This window comes from Mytilus trossulus, chromosome 4, assembly GCF_036588685.1.
Source record: "Mytilus trossulus isolate FHL-02 chromosome 4, PNRI_Mtr1.1.1.hap1, whole genome shotgun sequence".
Taxonomy (NCBI): Eukaryota; Metazoa; Mollusca; class Bivalvia; order Mytilida; family Mytilidae; genus Mytilus; species Mytilus trossulus.
The window spans coordinates 34,961,461-34,985,942 of record NC_086376.1 but is presented as its reverse complement, the minus strand read 5'-3'; the positions used below and the strand labels follow the sequence as shown (position 1 = coordinate 34,985,942).

General features: G+C 31.8%; 1 protein-coding gene across 1 annotated transcript in view; it reads left to right on the top strand.

Moving 5' to 3' along the window:
* Positions 1–12,406: 12,406 nt before the first annotated feature.
* LOC134715188 (nuclear hormone receptor HR96-like) overlaps positions 12,407–24,482 on the top strand; it is a 45,624-nt gene continuing 33,548 nt past the window's right edge. Inside the window, exon 1 of the mRNA XM_063577205.1 lies at positions 12,407–12,503. Within this exon, the coding sequence (XP_063433275.1) occupies positions 12,462–12,503 (42 nt within the window). The 5' untranslated portion in view covers positions 12,407–12,461. The remainder of the gene's footprint in view (positions 12,504–24,482) is intronic.

Below are 24,482 nucleotides of genomic sequence, written 5' to 3'. Positions count from 1 at the left end.
TCTATTGTATTGTTTATTTGTGACTGTATGTCTCTGTCCTGAATGTTCTTGCATTTATTTGTACTGTTATATAGTCATTGTGGTTATATTTAAAATTGTCATAAAAACGCGAGATATAACTGGCCATTAATTCTGCGTTATGTTGCATTGACGTTTTTTGTTTGTTTGTTGCACTTCAGTGCTTCTGTTGTTTTGTTGTTTTCCTCTTATATTTAACGTGTTTTTTCAGTTTTAGTGTGTAACCCAGATTTGTTTTCTCTCAATCGATTTATGACTTTCGAACAGCGGTATATTACTGTTGCCATAATTAACATTGGTACAAGGACATCATTCGTAAATACAAATCAACGTGCTGTCATCTTATACGTGCATGTATTTCATCTTATCTTTTCTTGTAATATTCTATACAAAGCACAAACATATCGTCATTCACCTCAAAGTCTAACCTAACCTTTAAACAACATAATTTTCAGGTCATATTCTTACAGCAGTAGTATGTATGATACGGGTTATGTTCCTTTCGTATATGTTATGATGATATGATACTTTTCTTTTTATGGAATGTATTGTCCTTTTCAACTTTTGATCTTCAGTGCTGTACAACTTTGTACTTTTTTCACTTTCGATCTTTTATATCTGGGCGTCACTGGTGAGTCTTGTGTGGACGAGGCGCGTTTTTGGCGTTTTGAATTTTAAACCTGATGCTTTTTGTTATCTATTAATCATGTTTTTCTTTGTCTAATATGTTTTCCTATGTATTTGTATTGTAGTCCTGTAATATTATGTTGTCATTTCAATGTTATATTTAACTTTGCCATTAAAGTGCGAGGTTTGGCATGCCACAAAACCAGGTTCATCTCACCATTTTTGTTCCCCTTTCAAAATGTCCTGTACCGAGTCAGGAAGATGGCCATTTTCATATCATTGTTCGTGTCTGTGTGTATTGCATTTTAATGTTGTGTCGTTTGTTTTCTCTTATTTTTGAGATATTAAGATAAGACGTGGCACGGTAATTGTCTATCCCAAATTCATGTATTTGGTTTTGATGTTATATTTGTTATTCTCGTGGTATTTTGTCTGATGCTTGGTCCGTTTCTGTGTGTGTTGCGTTTCGGTGTTGTGTCGTTGTTCTCCTCTTATATTTAATGCGTTTCCCTCGGTTTTAGTTTGTTACCCCGATTTTGTTTTTTGTTCATGGATTTATTAGTTTTGAACAGCGGTATACTACTGTTGCCTTTATTTGTGCGTAACATTTCAATCAGTTTAATTGGGGTATGTTGCTGGCATGTCATAAACTGCTTGAAGTCCTTTGTTAATTTATGTATCATTGTCGTGTCCTTAGTTTCTTCTAATACCTTTTCTAACATCGTAACCTGACTTCTCTTAAACTGAGTTTGACTGTTCACATTTTTGTTTGTTTGTTAATTCTACACTGGCTATATGTATAGCGGATAATTGAGACCTCACAACCATTTTTCTCCCCAATGCAATGGTAACACAGGCCTTTGTTAGTCTTCTTTGTGTTTTTTTTATTTTTTTTTCTTATCAATCATTTGGAGTTTAGTGTGACTTTCCAATCCGCTGAACTAGTACACCTTGAGGCTAGCTGAAACCCGCCTCCGGGTACGGGATTTTCTTGCTATGAAGAAGACTCAATAGCCTTGGACTGTTTTCTGCTCTTTGGCCGGTTTGTTGTCTGTTTAAGATGTTGTCATATTTTGTCTATTTGTTTTGTTCAAACATTTTCGTCAATATGATGGAATTTTATTCGACTGTCGTGCGAGTGAGAGGTAAAACTAGCTGTAAAACCAGGTGTATTCCACCATTTTTACCGTTGGAAAATGTGGCAAGTCAAAAATATAATAGTTGTAAATCCGTTTTGGTGTGTTTGAGCTTTTAATTTTTTTATTTGATTACGCTTGATTTGCTTTATAACTATTTTGACCTGAGCGTCACTGATGAGTCTTATGTAGACAAAACGCGCGCCTGGTGTATTGAATTATAATCCTGGTACCTTGATAACTATATATTATACTTATATCGAGATATGTCGTTGATAAGTTTCGACACCAAATATAAGGTGACAGTTGCATAGGAAATTAAAGTTATCGTGTTTGAAATTGATTCAGGTTTGAAGTCAACTTCAAGGAAAAGATCAAGATATTAAAATCAGGTCTTCTATTGTCGGTTATCCCTAATCAAAAGTTCACTTAGATGTATAATATGGAAGCTTTCATTTACACTTACGTGTCTGCAACAGTTATGATTTGAGATGATTTGAAATACAAGATAGTGAAATGAATAAGACCTCAACATATTCATATTAGAGGTCAAGTTTATCTTTAAATATAAATTGAGATAAGCAATTGATAAAATGTCAACTAAATTTACTAGAAAATTCACGCATAACAGGTTATAAAATGTAATTCAACAGACAACCTTTAATCACATAATCGGTAATAATGTCTGTAAAAACAGGAACTGCATTAAACAAACCACCATTTTATTAATTCAAAGCCAACCAATCCATTTCAAATAGTTTGATGCTTTCTTAGCAGGATATGTATATGAATATATATATAATATGCTAGTAATTGTTGCATTTTCCGAGAATATACCATATTTCACATTTTGGACATGTAACCAACATTTGATAAATATGGGTCTGCCAATAAGAAAGGGGTCATTGTGTAATTTGAAAGTGGATTTGGGAAGGTTACAATTCACAAGCAATGTTTTTCTTTCTCAAATAAATGGGAAGGTAAGTATCATTTTGTTCGTTCAATAATTATGTATGCAGTTAGAAATCATTCATTTAGCTGGTAGTATTCTATGAGTATTTTTTTATCTTGTTTCTCATAGTTCTATTCACACCTCCGCTTTTATACAGCAAAGTACTATTTAAAGGGGCACTTTATCTACGAGATATATAAAAAATCTAATTTATTAATTTTTTGGCTCAATCATTAATGAAATGCAAATAGTGAAATAATAATTAGTTTTTAGCAACCAGTATGGTTCAATTTCGTCAAAATGAGCTTAAAAAAGCAACTATTGATTGTGAATAATTCGACCCCATTGAATTCGTATTCATGTGAACTTCAATTTAGCCCCTTTTTGAGTTGGATAACTTGTGAATCGTATATGTTAAAATATTTCAAGGAAAGAATGTCAACATTGCAAGTAAATGAAAGGTAAATCTATTGATTGACTAATTCGATCCACAAAACAAATATTCTGATGCAGGTAAAAACAATGATCAACATTTATTTTGTGTCTATTCTATGAAATTAAACAGACCTAGAATTATCTAACAGCACGAATTTGCTCAATCTATTTATATCTATATCTATGTTTACCTCGATTTTATGGTCATCGGATGACTTTAGAGGTCAACTCGATAAATGATTAATTGATGGCGTCTGGACTAAAATACACACGAAACGAAGTTACTTATCTGCATGCTCTATAAATTGTTTATTTAAGACTTTTAATAGTTTGGATAAATGGGTCACATTGTTACAAATCAAATATGAGAATTTGATTACAATCGGTGAACATGAATTTGACAGCTAGTGTCCCTTTAACCATTGTCTCTCTGTCCATATATTTTCCGTCCCATTAAATTACTTTTTCTTTTGTCAGGAACTTCAAATCAAACCTTCCGGATTTTTTTTTATGAAGTTTCATGTGAAGAAGTTTATCGTGTGACGTAGATGTATGACCCATTAAATTCCTGAATACTAACATGTATATCTTCCTTACATTATGAACATGTTTGAAATTTTCGCATTTTCATGGAATCTGCTTATAATGAAATTTATTTTTGGAGTGACATATCAATTTTGAAACATTGTCTTATTGGTGTATAACAATTTTCAAATATGTTCAAATTTTATGATCAATATTTTGTACCGTTTTAACAAACTGTCATCTCAATTTCTGCTCATGAATTGAGGTGAACTTAGTCTCAAGGTTTAATATATTAGTTGTCAGGAAACTTTATCTAGAAACTCTGAAAAACTGTTTAAACTGCAGGGTATACAATCCATATGCATGTGCTATTGTGTTGGAACGTTCCTATATAAAGTTTCATTATTAAAAAGCTGAAATCATCATCCTTGAGTTAAGCTTTGTTCTTACCGGAGCCTCAGTATTTATTTCTAGATATAAGCCAATATATAAAAGCTGCTAAACTGTTAATGTGGTATGTATCCTTAATGTTGAGTTCGACAATTTCAACATACTAAAATGCAATAACGAATTTTGAATCACATATAAACAAGAAGATGTGGTATGATTGCCAATGAGACAACTCTCCACAAGAGACCAAAGGACAAAAAATAACAGCTATATGTCACCGTATAGCTTTCAACAATGAACAAAGCCCATACCGCATAGTCAGCTACAAAAGGCCCTGAAATGACAAATGTTAAACAATTCAAACGAGAAAACTAACGGACTAATTTATGTAAAAAAATGACCGAAAAACAAATAGGTAACACATGAATAAAGACAGTTACTGAATTACAGGCTCCTGACTTGGGACAGGCACATTGACAGGCACTACATATAGTTTGCATTTAGGAAGCTGACATCGTCAATAAAGCTTCGTTTCGTACGTTATTTGAATGTCCTGTATAACGCATGCATAATATATAAAAGGAATTAGCCTACAAGAAGAACACACCATTTTTTTTCCATAGACATGCAGAATGTCTATCGACAAATGGAATTTTTAAATGCACGTTTTATAAATTTCGTGCGTCCGAAGAACTTTTCTTGATTAATGCTCAAACTTAGCATTTGAAAGCTGGGGTTATGTAAATAAACTGAAACGTTCAGAGTTTAATGACCAAAAAGACTTATGATCTAATTCCTTTTACATATTTATGATATTAGGCATACAGGACTTCCGCAGTCAAAGTTGATCGTAGATGAATGACCTAAACAAAAAAGCTTAGTTCATCTACGATTAACTGTGTCTGTGGAAGTCATAAACCTAGTTTTCATGTAAACTATGAATGCATTAACGGGGATTCAACGATAAAGGGGATAACGATACAGTTTCAATCCCATTATGATTGAATTTACGAAAATTTGCGTATAAGCTTATTTTTACAAATGCAATTCAAATATGTAGTAAAAAATAGATCGTCATTTACTACTTTAAGAGATAAAAGGATTGGAAAATATAAACATTTTCTGAAAATTTCGTTTTGTTAATACATTTCTATCCTCAGAAAAGGCGCACTAAATTTTTGTATACAGAAAAACACATACAGAGTGTTATAAAGACATCATGAAAATCTTCTTCACACCAATATGCTGTTAATATGTATATCAATTCGTTGGGTTGACCAAGTTTTAACAGAGTTTCAGGAAGTGAGGGGGCAGCATTTTTTTCGGAATATTAATCAAATTTGATAAAAAAAAAATCGTTGTTTTTTAAAATAAAATTGTTCAAAGAATTTTCATACGTAATCAAACCTAATACCATTTTTTAAAAAGAGGATAACATGTTCTCGTGATCGTTTTTACGTGAAATCAGTTGAAATCCTAAAAGTAAAACCTAGTCGAAAAATGCATCTTTATCCCGGAATGTTACAGTTTGGCGTTGATCATATATAACATTTCACGTTAGCAACGTCATTACCCCTTCAAACGGTCGTGTCTTTTGTTGAGAACAGTATTGGTGCTAATTATTTAAGTAACATTTCTTATCACTTATCAGTCTAATCTAAAATACCTGCCTCCTTTGAAGATCAGTGTGTTCCAATAATCTCTCGTACTTATGACTACGGTACCGTAACGCTAACTATTAAAGGACTTTTTTCTTCAATCACGTTTTATGATTTGACACACTCAATTATAATATTCCAATTAGATAGGTCATTTTATTACTTGTGACCTTGACATAGTAAATATCATTTTTTGTGAATCGATATAAAAAATATCTAATTACCATGTGGGTTGATCCATACACTTGAAGCTCAACTTTAAATATTTTGTATCAGTCGAGAACTGTATCATACTTTCTACGTCATTGATTATATCATATAATGGACAAAAGGAGCTATATAAGACTTAATGCTATTTCCAAATAAGTCATGGTTATGAAGTCGTCAATACAGGCAAAAGTAGTACATCGCTGTTCAAATGTCATCAATCGATTGCGAGAAAACAAATCCGGGTTACAAACTAAAACCGAGGTAAACACATCAACTACTAGAGGAAAACAACTAATTGATAGAACACAATACAGAACTAAATTAATAAAACTAAGGTAATAATGCATAGTTAGGTTTTGCATTTAAGTCCCTGTGGATTTTTCAAATATGAAAGTAATTGTGAAATAAAATTCATGTTTAGACAGCTGAGTACTTGTTTAGCTATAGCAAATAAATGCAGATTGTTGCCATGTATACACCAAAAAAGATATTACATTTTACCATGTTAAATACTAGATATCAAATCTATTGAGGAATCTGATTACAAATATATGCACAAATGTGACACAAACAGTAAATTTAATTTGCGATAAAGCTAGGAAAAGTTTGTGGTTAAATATATGAAAGTAAAATTTTCAAAAACATATATTACTACCTAATGTTTTAATAACAGTCATGTTTCAATAGAAAAAAGTGAAAGGGCTAAATAAAGTTGATGAGCATTGATGACCCTAAAATGTGAAAGGTTTATGAAATACAGATAAGATAATCTATTCGTGGGGTGGTTGAAAATCCTTAGTATTTCAGAACATTCAAGCTTTATAAACAGTTGATTTATAGGTAATCCCATATAAAGGGCAATGCTTGGCAACACAGTGCTTTAATTCTAATCTGTTAATATCCTCCGTCTACAATAGACCCATTAGTGATGCTCATATCCAAAAAGTAAAAGGAAAAAAAGTCAAAAAAAGTTGAAAAGCTTCGATGAAGCCAAATTCCGATTTAAAATATTTAAAAAAATTCAAGTTTTGTAAACAGTCCATGTGGAATTATGACATTATCAATGATAATTCGTGTCAACAATGAAGTACTGACAACTTAATTGTAGATACCCCTCGGAGAGAAAACCTTCACAGGCAGTGCTATTGGCCCAGAGGTCGAGTGCAGACTCATTAGAGATACCGCAATTTCAATCGTGTACGCTCGACTCAAAAGACAACGCATTTTTATTTTACTTTCGAGAAGATTTTTCTCAAAACAGAAAGATTTTCATGATAGGTGGTTCTTTCGAACAATGTTTAATGTTTTTAAAAAATGTTTAATGTTTTTGTTTGTAAATACTTATCAAATGTACCCGGGTGTGTTATCCCTTAATCGATTTAGGACTTTTGAACAGCGGTATACTGCTGTTGCCTTTATTTGTTGTGGGAATGAATTTTCACGGTATGTCGGTCCTTTAGCTTAAATATGTTTTAGATATTTAAAAACATCCAAGTTTTTGTAAACAGTTCATGTGTAATTATGACATTATCAATGATAATTCGTCGTATTAACAGTGGTTACTTCAGAGGCAAGAAATATTCATTATACGAATTAAGGTACAAATAGACAAAAGGATAAACACATTGGGTTAACATAGGATTAAAGACCGTCTTAAATATGAAACAATTGCATTTTCGAAAAAAAAAAGGCATAATCATAATGTATAAAACGACATTTGCATTGTTCTATTAATTTTAATGCGTTTAGAATGAGAAATACTTAATAATGTTATGAAATTGTAAAATCTTGAATACTGATGGACGAAGAGTGAGCATTGTGTACTGTAAACTAACCGAACCTATTATATTGTTTTATAGTTTTATATCTCAATTACAAGTCATTGAGTATGCAGTTCAGAAGAAATTCTAGAGTCCGGTTTTCATTTGCTGATGAAATATATATCATAGATAATTGTATAGAAGTACCATTGGGTATTTGGAATTCCGGCGATATAGCGTCGTTTGTAATGTAACTTTTTTTTATCAGTGTATACAGAGGGAAATGTTAGTGAAAAATAAATCAAAAGAAACATGAAATATGAAAAATACCGATTAATGCCTCAGATACCTATTTTGTAAGTGTCGTTAGAGTTCAAGATAAGGTATCATGCTTTAGAAAAGGGAGGGAAGAGAGGAGAAAGAGAAAAAAAGAAATGAAACTACTATGGATTTATAATCTTTGTTTGATTCCTTAAAATCCAAAACTAAATAATATGTCATTTATGAAGAACTGTTTATTTTTTGTTTGTTTTATAAGACATTTATATTGAACCATCTTTATATTTGTTAGCATCCAACTTACATGTATTTATACTGGTACATTATATATATATATTTGGTGAATATTACTAACAACCACTAACTCCTTTATATATAAATATCATTACTAATGTTAACGAGGCCGGGATAAGGTACCGGTAATCGATGTTTTAAACTAACAAATGTAAAGATTTCAATAAAATATATATACCTTCAAAAAAAAAAAAAAAAAAAAAAAAAAAAAAAAAAAGATAAGGTATCATGGGGATTACCGATACATAACTGCCTCAAAGCAGTATATACCAGGAAACTTAAAACGGAATGTGTTTGTTGCTTTGACTGCGGGTATAAGCATATCTACGTTCTTATTGATAACAGTTCAACATGCTCGTATTTGAAAGAAGGTTGTTAAAGTCATAAGAAACGAGTGACCGGTGAAAAATAATGTTCTTCCAATTCTTAAACCAATGCATACAAACATCATAAACTTAGTCTTCTGTGCTCGAATTTATCATTTTTTTCGTGTAAATTTCGTATAATCGTCAATTTTTTTTTCAATCGGTCAGTGTTGTTGTGAAAATATGGCAGATAATTAAAGTTCGTGTTTTGAAGCCGAAGTTTAACGATTGTCACCTGTTTGTCAACAATTGACGAAAAATAAACAAGAAAGCATGGAAATTGAGCACGTGTTTAACATGTAAATTCAGATAATAGTTTATTTTAAGGACATCCATGCGTATTGCGGTCACCGGATTTTTACGAGATGGGTCACACTGAGGTCACCTTACATACGGAAAATATACCGGGGAATTGCTTGCTGGAAGGAAGCAATTCAAATAAAGTAAACTTCTTCGAAATATGAATAAATTAAAGAATTTTCTTCAGAAAAAAGTATACTACATAAGTTTTACAATGAAAACTATCCATTGAATTATAAAAAACATATGCATTATATTTTTTTTTATTTGAGGTTTCTTATGACTTTAATTGAATGAAAATCTGTGATTTGTAATTTAATAATATTTTGATAAATGGTTTTGTCAATGTATTTGAGGTAGGGTTAACGTTGTTGTTTTTCCAGTATTAAACTTACAATAGATTTACTTGTGTAAATGCAAAGAAATGATTAAAGCCAGTTTATCAATATTGGATGATAATATGAATTTTATATTTTGCGGTAAAAAAAGAATTTTAAAACTAATTAGTAATAACAGTTTATGTTATGTGATTTACACCTAAAACGATATGGTGTTTAGCTTAATGTTTTTTTACGAGGACAACAACATCGTTCTGTACTTACTATGCTAACTACACTTCCATTTGCAGCGTTTCAAACTTAATGAACAAAATCATATTAACATGTATATCTACCAACATTTTACTTTGATTGTTTACAAAATTAAATCCAGATAAAACTAGTAAACTTCCGAAATGTCAAATCTGATGAGTTTTTTGTTTTTGTATGACTTAACTACAGCTGTTAAATTAGTTTCGAAGATATCAACAGGAATTTTACTGTGGCTTCGACGTTTCCAGTCATGTTTTCATATAGCATATATTGTTATTATTACATATAGGATACAATTGTATCACGATTAGAGATTTGCCCGATTTCCAAGCTGTATAACTCGATTTTTTATTGGTTTTTATTAAGGATCCTCAAGGTTTCTTATTTATCAAATTTAACACATATATCAGTTTATTCATTTGAGGTTTTCCTTGTACATGATTGTAGTGAGGCCCTTGATTATAAATATTTCTCCATTTGTCAGCCTAACAAATAGTTCAATACATTATTTGAACATGTATAGGATGTTTTAAAAATTGCATTCGAGATGCAAGATAAGATATCATTTCTCGTTTTTAATTAAGGCGAAAGGATCCAAACAATACTTACAATATGATTTATACAGTTAACGTTTGACGTAGTCTGTTATTCATAATAATTAGCGAAGCAGGAAAATTTAGTCAAACTGTCTTGCCTTGTCTTATAGCATTTTATCACGAACTAGTTGAAATTAGCACAATATTATATTTTACATTAAATAATATAAACGGTACTTGTTTCATTGAGATAATTTCATGTAAGTGATACATATAACAGAACGTGTAAAGGACATGGTAACATATTATAACGTATTAAAATCAATCAGAAATCGAACAATGATTTAAAGTGGACTAATAAACATATATACTAGTAAATATAATTTAGATCAATGAACACACTAAACAATTCAATTAGATAGAACATATTTTCGCTGTTTATTAATTATTTCTCATAACCATCTTTCGACGTTGGGTGGGATACACGCTCTGTTGGTCAAAGCATGGTATCAATGTCATCTGAAACAAAAAATATTTCTGGAAAACATGCTATCATAATCAGACATTTTTAATTTTTGTATTTACTGTTTTCTCTAGTATTAATAATATTATATATGATATAAAATTACAGTCTTTCAATGTTTGTGTTTTGCTCATTGTTAAATGAATAAAGGCAACACAAGTTGAAGCTATTCAAAAATTATAACATCGATTGAGAAAAAACAAATCCGGGTTGCAACAAATTGCAACAAAAACCCTACGGTGACATATAGTTGTCTGTGTCATTTGGTCTCTTGTGGCTAGTTGTCTGTGTCGTTTGGTCTCTTGTGGCTAGTTGTCTGTGTCGTTTGGTCTCTTGTGGAGAGTTGTCTGTGTCGTTTGGTCTCTTGTTGATAGGTGTCTGTTTCGTTTGGTCTCTTGTGGAGAGTTATCTGTGTCATTTGGTCTTTTGTGGAGAGTTATCTGTGTCATTTGGTCTCTTGTGGCTAGTTGTCTGTGTCGTTTGGTCTCTTGTGGAGAGTTGTCTGTGTCGTTTGGTCTCTTGTTGATAGGTGTCTGTTTCGTTTGGTCTCTTGTGGAGAGTTATCTGTGTCATTTGGTCTTTTGTGGAGAGTTATCTGTGTCATTTGGTCTCTTGTGGAGAGTTGTCTGTGTCGTTTGGTCTTTTGTGGAGAGTTATCTGTGTCATTTGGTCTTTTGTGGAGAGTTATCTGTGTCATTTGGTCTCTTGTGGAGAGTTGTCTGTGTCATTTGGTCTCTTGTTGAGAGTTGTCTGTGTCATTTGGTCTCTTGTGGAGAGTTGTCTGTGTCATGTGGTCTCCTGTGGAGAGTTGTCTGTTTGATGTGGTCTCTTGTGGAGAGTTGTCTGTGTCATTAGGTCTCTTTTGATAAGTTGTCTATGTCATTTGGTCTCTTGTGGAGAGGTGTCTGTGTCATGTGGTCTTTTGTAGAGAGTTATCTGTGTCATTTGGTCTCTTGTGGAGAGTTGTCGGTGGCATGTGGTCTCTTGTGGAGAGTTGTCTGTGTCATACGTTCTCTTGCGGAGAGTTGTCTGTGTTATGGGTCTCTTATGGAAAGTAGTCTCATTAGAAGTCACACCAAATCTGTTTATTTCCATAGACCCTTTAGATATACTCTCGGTTTTTCACATCACATTTAACCTCAATATCTTCTTCTTTTCAAAACGTCATTGATGGATTTGATTTAAATATTACCTTTAAGTTGATGTTTATATAATAATAACTTCTTATTTGGTTTAACCTTTATCTTGTTTTCTAATAGTACGTAAACAAAAAGACAGATGCCATGCTAAAGGTCAGCTTACGGACTATTTTTGTCTTGTAGTTTGCTGATTACCAGACTTCATTAATTGACAGTCTTCGGAAGTAAATACAGGTTTTAGCATACCTGAGACGCTTACTTAACACAATGAATAAGGAATTGATAAATTTGATTAATTATTTTTTGTTTAATATCAATAACATTTGAAACAGAAGCTGAAATAATAATAAAAAGGACAAGTCTAATTAACATCCATTGATATTGGATGCTTGCATGACGTATCTTATATGTTCTACTCAGGAGATACCTTGATCTAGTTTGTAGTAAAAAATCAGTAATTAGAATAATCTGACTTTGACATTGACACTTCAAGCACAGAAAGGTATGCCTCGTCAATCGATAGTCCCTTCGTTTATCATTAAAACACACAAGGATGTAAAATGGAAACAGGCGAACCGTTTAACAACTATTAAACGCCCACAAAGAACTTTAAAATGATGTTTATTAATATATTAGTATTCAAAAATTATGTTTTATTTACAAGTTTGAAGAACTGCATTTGGTGTGAAAGTGTTTATTATAAAATATTGTTCTTATTGTCATCATGTATGACAAACGAAGAATACGGATATTAGAAGACAGTGATGTAAGTACAAATAAATTGTTTAAACTGATATATAAGTTAAATTGTCAATATAAAATAATCATTCGCTTATGACATCTCTGTTCTTTCTACAGTCATTACCAACATGTGATCGATAGACAAGGATATAAGTAAAAAACTAAATGTTACAGGCATGACCGCCATGTTGATTGATAGACTCGGATATAAGTGAAAAACGAAATTCTACAGTCATGACAGCCATTTTTATTGATAGACTCGGATATAAGTAAAAAACAAAATTTTATAGTCATGACCGCCATGTTGATCGATAGACTCGAAAAAAAGTAAACAAAAACTAAATGTTACTATCATGACCGCCAAAACTCGGATATAAGTAAAAAAAAAACACTAAATGTTACCGTCGTGACCGTCATGTTGATCGATAGCCTCGCATATAAGTAAAAAATTAAATGTTACAATCATGACCGCCATGTTGTTTGATGGACTTGGATATAAGTAAAAAACTAAATTTTACAGGCATGGCCGCCATGTTAATCGATAGACTCGGATATAAGTAAAAAACTAAATGTTACAATCATGACCGCCACGTTGTTTGATAGACTTGGATATAAGTAAAAAAACTAAATTTTACAGTCATGGCCGCCATGTTGATTGATAGACTCGGATATAAGTAAAAAACTAAATTTTACAGTCATGACCGCCATGTTGATCGATGGACTCGGATATAAGTAAAAAACTAAATGTTACAATCATGACCGCCATGTTGATCGATAGACACGGATATAAGAAAAAAACTACATTTGACAGTCATGATCGCCATGTTGATTGATAAACTCGGATATAAGTAAAAAAAACTAAATGTTACAGTCATGACAGCCATATTAATTGATAGACTGGGATATAAGTAAAAAACTAAATTTTACAGTCGTAATCGCCATGTTGATCGATAGACTGGTATGTAAGTAAAAAACTAAATGTTACAATCGGCCACAGACCACAGTTAATTCCACTATCAGTTATTTATAACGTTTTGCATCAATTAAACAAATTGCACGATGCACTTTTGTCAAATGTTGTGTGTGTGTAATGTATAGTCCTAGTCCAAATATACATCCAAAATTCATAACGATTGAACCGATCACTTTTACAAATTTAGCCAATTCACATCCATACCCCTATTGACAAGTCAAGAGATGTTCCAAAAACTGTAAATATTACCTTTTTGAACTTGGCCTAATCACTCATTCCATGTCAAAGTCAGTTTAAATACAACATCAAAAAATTTATTTCACCTCTCTTTTTTCATTTCCATCCCAAAATATCGAAGAAATGAGTGAGGAAGGGAAAGAAAAAAAACACGCAAAAATACACTCTAATTAAAAGGAACTATATTCGTAGACAACATAAAATGTCAGGTCATTAACTGTGGTCTTGGGCCAGTCATGACCGCCATATTAATTGATAGACTGGAATATAAGTAAAAAACTCAATATTACAGTCATGACCGCCATGTTGATTATTAGACTCGGATATAAGTAAAAACTAAATTTTACATTCATGACCGCCATGTTGAACGATAGACTCGGATATTAGTAAAAAAAACTTAATTTTACAGTCATGACCACGTGTTGGTCAATAGACTCGGATATAAGTAAACAAACCAAATGTTACAGGCATGACCGCCATGTTGATCGATAGACTCGGATATAAGTAAAAAACTAAATTGTACAGTCCAGACCGCAATGTTGATCGAAAGCCTCGGATATAAGTAAAAACTAAATTTTACAGTAATGACCACCACGTTGATCGAAAGACTGGAATATAAGTGAAAAAACACTAAATTTTACAGTCCAGACCGCCATGTTGATCGTTAGCGCCGGATATGAGTAAAAATTAAATGTTACAGTTGTGACCACCATGTTGATCGATAGACTAGAATATAAGTAAAAAAACTCAATATTACAGTCATGACCGCCATATTGATCGTTAGACTCGGTTATAAGTAAAAACTAAATTTTACATTCATGACCGCCATGTTGAACGATAGACTCGGATATAAGTAAAAAACTTAATTTTACAGTCATGACCACTTGTTGGTCAATAGACTCGGATATAAGTAAACAAACTAAAAGTTTCAGGCATAACCGCCATGTTGATCGATAGACTCGGATATAAGTAAAAAACTAAATTTTACAGTCCAGACCGCCATGTTGATCGAAAGCCTCGGATATAAGTAAAATATAAATTTTACAGTAATGACAGCCACGTTGATCGAAAGACTGGAATATAAGTGAAAAACACTAAATTTTACAGTCCAGACCGCCATGTTGATCGTTAGCCTCGGATATAAGTAAAATTAAATGTTACAGTTTTGACCGCCATGTTGATCGATAGACTAGTATATAAGTAAAAAAACTAAATTTTACAGTAATAACCGCCGTGATGATTGATAGACTCGGATATAATTTGAAAAACTAAATGTTGCAGTCTTTACCGCCATGTTGATCGATAGACTCGGATATAAGTAAAAAAAAAACTGAATGTTACAGTCGTGATCGTCATGTTGATTGATAGATCCGGATATAAGTAAAAAACTATATCTTATAATCATGACCGCCATATTGATCGATAGACACGGATATAAGTAAAAAACTAAATGTTACAGGCATGACCGCCATGTTGATTGATAGATCCGAATATAAGTAAAAAAAAATAATATTACAGTCATTAACGCCATGTTGATAGATAGACTCGGATATAAGTAAAAAACTAAATTTTACAATCATGACCATCATTTTGATCGATAGACTCGGATATAAGCAAAAAACTTAATGTTACAATCATGACCGCCATGTTGATCGATAGACACGGATATAAGTATTAAAAATATTTACATATAAAGAGGATCGTTCATGTCAAGTTTGATAAAAACTATTTTAGTAGTTTCTGTGAAAGCTCACTTTGAAATACAATTGCAAACAATGGGTAACACATATTCATTTAAGATCTTTAACTCCTTACTATAATATAAAAAAGAATATGTGTTATAATTGCAAATGAGACAACTATCCACAAAAGACTAAAATGACACAGACATTAACAACTATAAAACAGTCAATAATTTTGACTGGTTCGATCATGTGACTTATTTGTGTATTATACAGTATTATCCAGTCTAAATTGGTATCGGCAGAGGAAAAACATTCAAATTTGGCTAATTTTAGGGATACAAGAGAAATGATAGCACTTCTACAAGAGTCATATAATGGTTTCAGTCCTTCTGTCATTTCGATGGATCTTGTTTCTAGTTGTTGGTATGTTTTAGCGATACTTTCTAACATTGTCATCACACGGTAGGTTTGGTTAGCCTTTAAACCAGGTTCAATCCACCATATTTTCTTAAAATGCCCTGTTCCAAGTCAGGAATATGGTAGTTGTTATCAAATAGTTAGGTTCTATGTATGCTGGCGTCTGTTTTTGTTGCCTTTCAGTGTTCATGTTGTTCCATTTGTTTTACTCTTATAGTTTATGTGTTTCCCGCTGTTTAAGTTTGTAACCCGGATTTGTGATATTTCAATCGATTTATTACTTTTTCGCACCGGTATACAACTGCCGCCTTTATTTACAATTACGGTTTCTATTATTGTAATATTAAACCGACAAAACACATAACAATTAGGAAAACTGTTATCATAAAACAGCAATGACGTCTTCCAGTAGTTCCAGTGATCTAAAGTTTTTACACATCTTGTATGGATGAAAATATGTACAGCTTCTTATTAATTATCACTTTTAAGATAATATGCCAAAACCAAAACGTGACTCAAATATCGTCTACAAGGTCAATGAATCTAAGATTCTCATTGTGATCAGTCATTTGATAGTTTCTTTGTTATTGTTTATTGAATATTTTGCAAATAAATTATTAAAGAATGGACAATAGCCCTACGAGGATCAAATCATTTTTCATTTTCTCCAGCCATAAAAGTTTTCAAGATACTAGATAATTACTTGCATTGTACCCTTATGTTTCATTTGAATGTACGGTGGTCATGTTGATTGATTGACTAGAACGTCAAGTGTGCGAACAAGACACTCTTAGAATCTTTGTGGAAAAGATTGATTTCTATCTTGGTATCTGTGATGACTTTATTTATAGAATTGGGAAAGTGGTCCAAGACCACAATTGTCGTCCCTTGATTTTCGTTGTTCACAAATATAGTCCCTAGTGTTGACAGTGGGTTACTTGCCAATGTGTTTCATGCCCCTTCCAAATTTAATTCTTCCTGTTTATATTGCAAGTAGGGGGGTAAAACTACATTGTAAAAAAAATTGGGTCCACAATTTTAAAGGAAAGTAGTGATTTGGTTCAGCTGAAAAAGGTTGAATATTTAGCACTTCGGAGGCTGTCAAAAGATTTCAAAACGCCCTAAACATAAAATTGTCCATATTTGGAGTTAGATGCGATGAAGTTTTCTATAATTTTGATATAGTTTGTTTACTTGACTCGGATATAAGTAAACAAACTAAATGTTACAGGCATGACCGCCATGTTGATCGATAGACTCGGATATAAGTAAAAAACTAAATTTTACAGTCCAGACCGCCATGTTGATCGAAAGATTTTTTTTATTTTCATTTATGTTCTAAAAGAAATGCACTACGAAATAATCGTGGTCTCGGACCAAGTGAATGATTGGTAAATTTAAAATAAGCGAACAACAGAAAAACTGATCTCAAAACTATTTTCTACAAAATGCAAAATGACAAATATTCCATCAAAATAAAACTACTGAATAAAATACATCTAAAGAAATGTATGATCGCAAGTGTATTCTAATTATATGTTCGAACGGAGACAAATAATAGATATAAGAAGATGTGGTATGAGTGCTAATGAGACAACTTTCAATCCAAGAAACAATTTGTAAAAGTAAATCAATATAAGTCAAAGTACGGATCGACACGGAGCATTGGCTAACATCGAATATAAAGGGCCCAAAATTTGAATAGTGTAGAACCATTTAAACAGGTTAACTAACGGTCTACTCTATATTAAAATGAGAAAACGAGAATCTCTTTTGACATACTTCTAGAAACGACAACCACTGAGCATCAGGTTCTAATGCAGTGGGTTTTCACGTTTAAGTTGGTGACAACCTTCACCCTAACTTGAAACAATAATGTAACATCACAAAATAGTTTTCGAAGGCACTAGGATTATTAATTGAAATGGCTTAACTTAATCATAAGACATAATAACAAAATCAAGTGAACATACACTAAACGAATAAATTTGATTAATGACTTGATGTAAATACAAAAAATATACGAAAAGGGGAAGATGTTTCTGGTTCGATTAGAGTCTAAGCTTGTCTCACTTGACGAAGTAAAAAATCTAGACATAAATATGTTGTTTCCAGCGTCGTCGACGACGACTATGACGTCGTCAAAAATGTCTGAGTTTGTGATTAGATCTAGTTTATGGGGAACCACTAGTGGTAAGTCAAAGATATTTGGTATGAAGTTGTGTTAGTATTAAGATTGGCATATCTAATATCCATGGAGATTATAAGGCCCCGTCCTCTCAGTCATGGTCAATTGACTCTGAAATTTTTGCTTTAAAAAAAAGAAACTTGTGCTTAGATTTCATGTATGAGTTTGTGGTAAGGTCTGTTTACCACTAGTGGTAGGTCAATGATATTTGGTATGCAGTTGTATAATCATTGACAAGTCTCATTACCATGGAGCTTGCTTAGCAATGTACCTCCAGTCACGGTTCATTGGCTTTGAATATCTGTAAAACTTACATGTTAACGTATTGCTATTCTAATTTCAACATTTACATTATCAAAATTACAAAAAAAGCGAGACATATGTCTGTGATAACAGTTTTTTTTTCGTAACTCATGTTTACTTTGTTTAATAAAGGCAACAGTAGTATATCGCTGTTCGAAATTCATAAATCAATTGAGAAAAAAACAAATCCGGGTTACAAACTACAACTGAGGGAAACCCATCAAATATAAGAGGAAACCTAGGACACAATAGAAACACAAAACTAAAAAGTAAAACACATAGAAACGAACTATACTATAACAATGGTCATTTTTCTGACTTGAGGCAGGACATTGTAAAAAAAATGGTGCGTTGATAGTTATCAAAGGTACCAAGATTATAATTTAGTACGCCAGACGCGCGTTTCGTCTACATAAGACTCATCAGTGACGCTCATATAAAAAAATATTTATAAAGCCAAACAAGTACAAAGTTGAAGAGCATTGAGGATCCAAAATTCCAAAAAGTTTTGTGAATAGCCGAACCTCCCGCTTTTATTGCAATGTTAACTATAACACTTTAATGACAACATTACATGACAGGCCTACAATTCAAATAAATGGAAGAACATACAGGACAGAGAAATACACAAATAGACAAAAACGACAATGCAATACTCACAGAAACCAACTATAACGATAGCAATTGTCATATTCCTGACATTTGTTTAAAAACATTGGTGGGTTGAACATTACAATTTGAAACATTCAGACAAAGAAATGTTTTCCGTTTTGTATACATGTTATTAATAGACAAAGTACTTTGTGGTGTAGCTTTTATCGCTCACATGGATGTCTACATAGCATTGCCTAGTGTTTCTGCTAACTTAAACGCAAATAAAAATCACAAAATGTATTGCAGCAACTTAAAGGGGTACTAGCTGTCAAACTCATGTTCATCGATTTTAATTCTCATATTTGATTTATAACAATGTAAAACATTTATTCAAACTATTAAAAGTCTAAAATAAAAAATTAACAAGCCACTGGCATGAAAATACGTGGCTTCGTTTCGTGTGTATTGTTGGTAAAGGCGCCATCTACTTAATTATCGAGTTGACCTCTAAAGTCATCTGATGACCATTAAAGCATTGTAAACATAAATATAGAAAGATGTTTTGTGTATCGAATCAATCAAACAAGTGATTTACCTTTGTTTCACTTTCAATGTTGACATTCTTTTAAATCTCAAGCTAAGGGGTTAAATTGAAGTTCACATGAATACGTATGCAATGAGGTCGAAATATTCACTTACAAGTTAATAATTCATACTCAATGTTTTAGCTTATAATGACAAAATTGAACCATTAATGATTGAGCAAACAAAATTATATATTTGATTTTTTTTTATATGTGCCCCTTGAATGACCATTAAAAATCCACCATTTTGTGATTTTTTCTTTTACAAATAAACAATCAATAATAATATCGATATCAGATATAGTTTTGAACTTTCTTACCTTGGGGAAGTTCATGGATAAGTAAGGTAAATTCGACACGAAATTAAAAAAAAACACATGTTTACGACGGACAGATGTACAACAGTCGCAAAGTAATGTGAACAAAATTGTAATAATGTTCATGTAAATGTATAGTGATTTGACTTATGTGTTCTTGGGCCTAGATTTCATTACCGTCATCAATGATTTTAAAAAAGCCACTTTGTACTATCGGTTGAATTGCTTATTGGCTTTTATATGTTAAAAAATAAACTTTTGTAATTTTCATATTGGGTTTGTTTGATAAAGTAAAATAAAGTTGAATTATTTCGTATTCAAGCAAAGTCATCAAAATTTAAACAATCTAAGACAAAACAAATACAAAATTAGACAATTGTTTTTTTTATTTTTTATTTTAACCTTTGACCAGGCCGTGTTCATAATAAACAAAACAAGACGTCATACGTTTATTTATTATACAGAATACTTAGGTATACATATATTTCTAGATAACATCCTATTTTGGTATAAACTATTTTAACATCGCATTGTCTTATTCAAGCAGTTTAAGCCTAATAATGCAATAGCTAGATCCCATTAAGACCAACCATTTTGTCGGCACCGAGTCAGGATTATAACAATTGTTTCTTTTCCAATCGTTTGATCTTTTGATTCAAAATGAAGTTGATAAAAGACTTTCTATTTTTAATTTTACTTAGAGTTCAGTATTTTTGCTATTTTTTTACTTTTTTTGGCTCTTGTTTCCATTTCAGCTTTATAGTGAGAAACTCATCTAATAATCAAAATAAAAAATTAATATAAGAGAATGTTTGTTGGAATGAAAAAAACACTTATCAAATAGAACATTTTCATGAAAATTTTAGACAAGGTACTACGAGTTTGAATGTGTCTCTGGTTCCCCTCTTTTTTAATTCTTCCCAGTTATAGGTTAAACGATGGTCAATCATTACCTTTTTAAGGTCTGACTGACATTAATTACCAATACTCCTTGTTATAATAACATATATACGTAATTTCATTATTTTACAACATCTCATTCCAAAACTTCGTAACAAAATCAACAAATATATTACAAATCAGACGGGTACAAAATGTGTATCGGTATCTTCACAGATATAAGACCAAAAAAAGCGCTCGTTGCTATAGTCAGTTGTGACACTGTCACATCGTATATCGGTCAACCAGATGTTAATTCGTAATGGTGTCCATACATGTGTGTATCAAGTTAAGTCCTCATTACTCATAACTCTTGATATGTTTTTGTTCTATACATTCATTTTCATTAATCAAGTTCAATTATCACATTTATTTCGGTCAAAAGTAGGTTTATTGAAAGCATGTCAATCAATCCAACTTTGCACAATATGATTTTTCCTATCGGTAAGTAAGCAAGTGACCCTATCATTTTTTTTGGACATTCTCAAAGCATTTTCTACATGCTATTTTCTTGTGTTTTATTTTATGATGTGTTTTATCATTTTTTCAATTTCATTATGGACTTTCTATTTTGAATTTACCTCGGAGTTCAGTATTTTTGTGATTTTACTTTTCAGTTTGATAATGATGTTTTTTAACTGTATAATCCATACAAAATGTGTCATTTTATATATACCTGTAGCTTGAGAAAATGCGCGGTGACCTATCATTTGTTTTATTTGTTTTAACATATATCAATGAAAACTACGTTTTTTTGCAAAGTATGAACAAATTCTATCATTTTTAATTTATACACCTTAACTGGCCTAAACTACTGTATAGAGTCGTTCAAAGCAGATGTCTCAACCCTTTCCTTATTTCAGTAAATGTTCCTTATGTCGTAACTACAATATCCTTTCCCTTTTCACGAATGTGACTACTACTATTTAGCAGATTTGTAATAACATAAGCAACACGACGTGGACCATATATATCTGCTTACTCTTCCGGAGCACCGGAAATCATCCCAGGTTTTTGGTGGGGATTGTGTTGCTTAGTCTTTTCTTTCATCATGTGTAAATAGTTTTAAAATTAATAAATTTAAAAACATGATCTGCAATTATCATTTTTTAGGTTTTATATCACAGAAATACTGAACTTAGAGGAAAATCAATTCGGAAAGTCCATAATCAATTTTCGCTGTAAATATGTCGTAACAAAGCAATGCACAGTACAAGTGACGTAAACGTCAACGTGTTGAAGGCGGTCATTAAAAAGTAGAAGTAGCTAAACGCGGGATGAATCCCGGCGGATGCGTCGACAGAGTAAGTTATCCTGCAAACTGTTACATATACTTTTTGAGAGGAAAATTCGATGGAAGGTGCATAAAGGTTAAAGTTGCCAAACTTTATGACCTTTAAATATGCGCTTCTGGCCCACTATTTTGGAATTTCATGATGTATAAATGAATATTAACAGTCAAATATCATACTTGGGGATCTCTATTCTATATACCCTAAGCCTGTGTAAATTTTGTGCAGGTTACAAACCATCAACACGGCGTCTTGCGGAACTATTTATAACTTAAATTATGTAGGAATTGATATTCGTATTTTATAAACATCGTGAAACAGGTTATGTAATACCTTTGAAACGGGTTATGTAATACCTTTTTGTGCTATTTTGTTTACATATTTGTTTGTTTTTATAGTTATTACGATTATGAAACAACGTTGACTGCTGAACCCTATTTGTGATTTTTTTATACCTATTATGTCTGGTTTTTTTGTTCAAACATCGACTATCATTTAAGTGAGAGGATTTGCTAGTTTTAAAACCATGTTTAATCCACTGGTTATTTCCTACATAGAAAATGTCTGTTTCAAGTTAGGAATATGACAATTGTTATCCATTCGTTTGATGTGTTGGAGCTTTTGGTTTTGTCATTTGATGCGGAAAACTCCGTTTAGAAATTTCCTCGGAGTTCAGTATTTTTGTGATTTACCTTTTGCCTTCTGTCATATATATATATATATATATACAACTCGTCTAAACATCAACCCAACAATGTTAGATCTGGAAATTTGCTTTCGCAAATTGTTTGTTCTTCCCTCGACGGGATTCGAACCCATGGTACTGAAATATCGAGACACCAAATCGCCTGCACTGCAGCCGTCCAGCTATACAACACGACCACCTGGGCTTCACAATAATAAGCTTCGGTGGTCGTGTGTTACCTTTCATCGTCAGTACTACAGTACATGATATATATATATGTATACAAGTCTAAATTGAAAACTACGTTCAAACCTATGATTGCGTTGGATAAAAAGCGCAAATTTTATACGTGTGCATGTAAAAAAAATCGTTGTAGAAGGGTCTAAAAACAGCACAAACAACATTTTCCAAAAGACCAAAAAAGTGAAAAAGTATATTTAAACAAAACGCATTTGACTAACAGGTCGCACAACTGATGTTCGTTAACCCTGCTGACAGCCATTGGCGATTGCCAAATAAAATTGATCACAAGATATAACAAAACGGATCTTAATATCAATTCGTTTATTGGTTTTAGTATTGACACTATATCCCTGATTTTCTGTTTTTGATTATATTGCATTTTTTCACGGATGTCTTGGTCTTTTTAACTATATGGTATGAATTTCCTCGTTATTTCGGTCGTTTTGAATGGTGACGTATGTTTTTTTTTCATCCCCGTCTGTTTGTCTTGGTTTTTTTAATTTTATATTTGTTTTCAGTAGTTAGCTATTTTTTCAATACCCCTACAATCATCCCCATACTATTATTTTATTGGTAGACATTCATTCATACGTACAAAACTACAAAAAATGTATATATTGTGTTTCAATTCATATGTATATTAAATAACAATATATAATATATGGGGAAAAAAAGAAAAAAAGTTTTTCAAACTTTTATTGACTACTATCACAAAGTTACTGCAATCTTGCCATAAGTATATATATATACAAGTCTTTACAAAGGGGGAAATACCCAAATATCAAGGCTGCTCGCTGAAGTATAAATATCACGAAAAATGAATAATAAATCACCAAAATATTTTATGCATGTGGGCCCGGAATCTTTCATAAGCATTTTCTTTCCTAGTTTTGTTAGCAATATAAAATCCATTCGACTGGTATTGTTTTATTCTGGATGTTAGTAACATAACACAAAGAGATAGTTTTCTTAACTTACCTCTGAAATTAAGATTTAGTGTATATAGCTATAATAATTTATAAATTAAAAAAAAAACTCTCAGTCATAAATGTTAACAAAAATGTTGACAGAATCTATATCTTTAATACTGATTCTGTGTTGATCATCAAACAATTTAATTTTGTTGAAAAAAAAATGTATGTATCATATTAATATATTACAATCATAAATAAAGGCAACAGTAGTATACCGCTGTTCAAAACTCGTAAATCGATGGGAAAACACAAAATCGGGGTAACAAACTAAAACAGCAAGTGTTAGAACTATGGGCTCATCTTCCTAATTACAGCAAGTGTATAGACTCGTTTCGCTTTGCTTTAGTCTATCTATATAGAAATCAATGTGACTTGTTTCTGTTAAAATTCTATCATGATAAAATGTATAAAGTGTATCATGTTATAATGTTATAAAATTCTGAATAATAATAAGTGCTGAAATATTTTCAGATACATGTAAAAGGAATTTTGTAATCGCAATTTTTTTTTAATATCTGAAATATTTTCAAAATTCAAAATTTTTAGTATTAACCTTTTTAATCAACGAAGTTT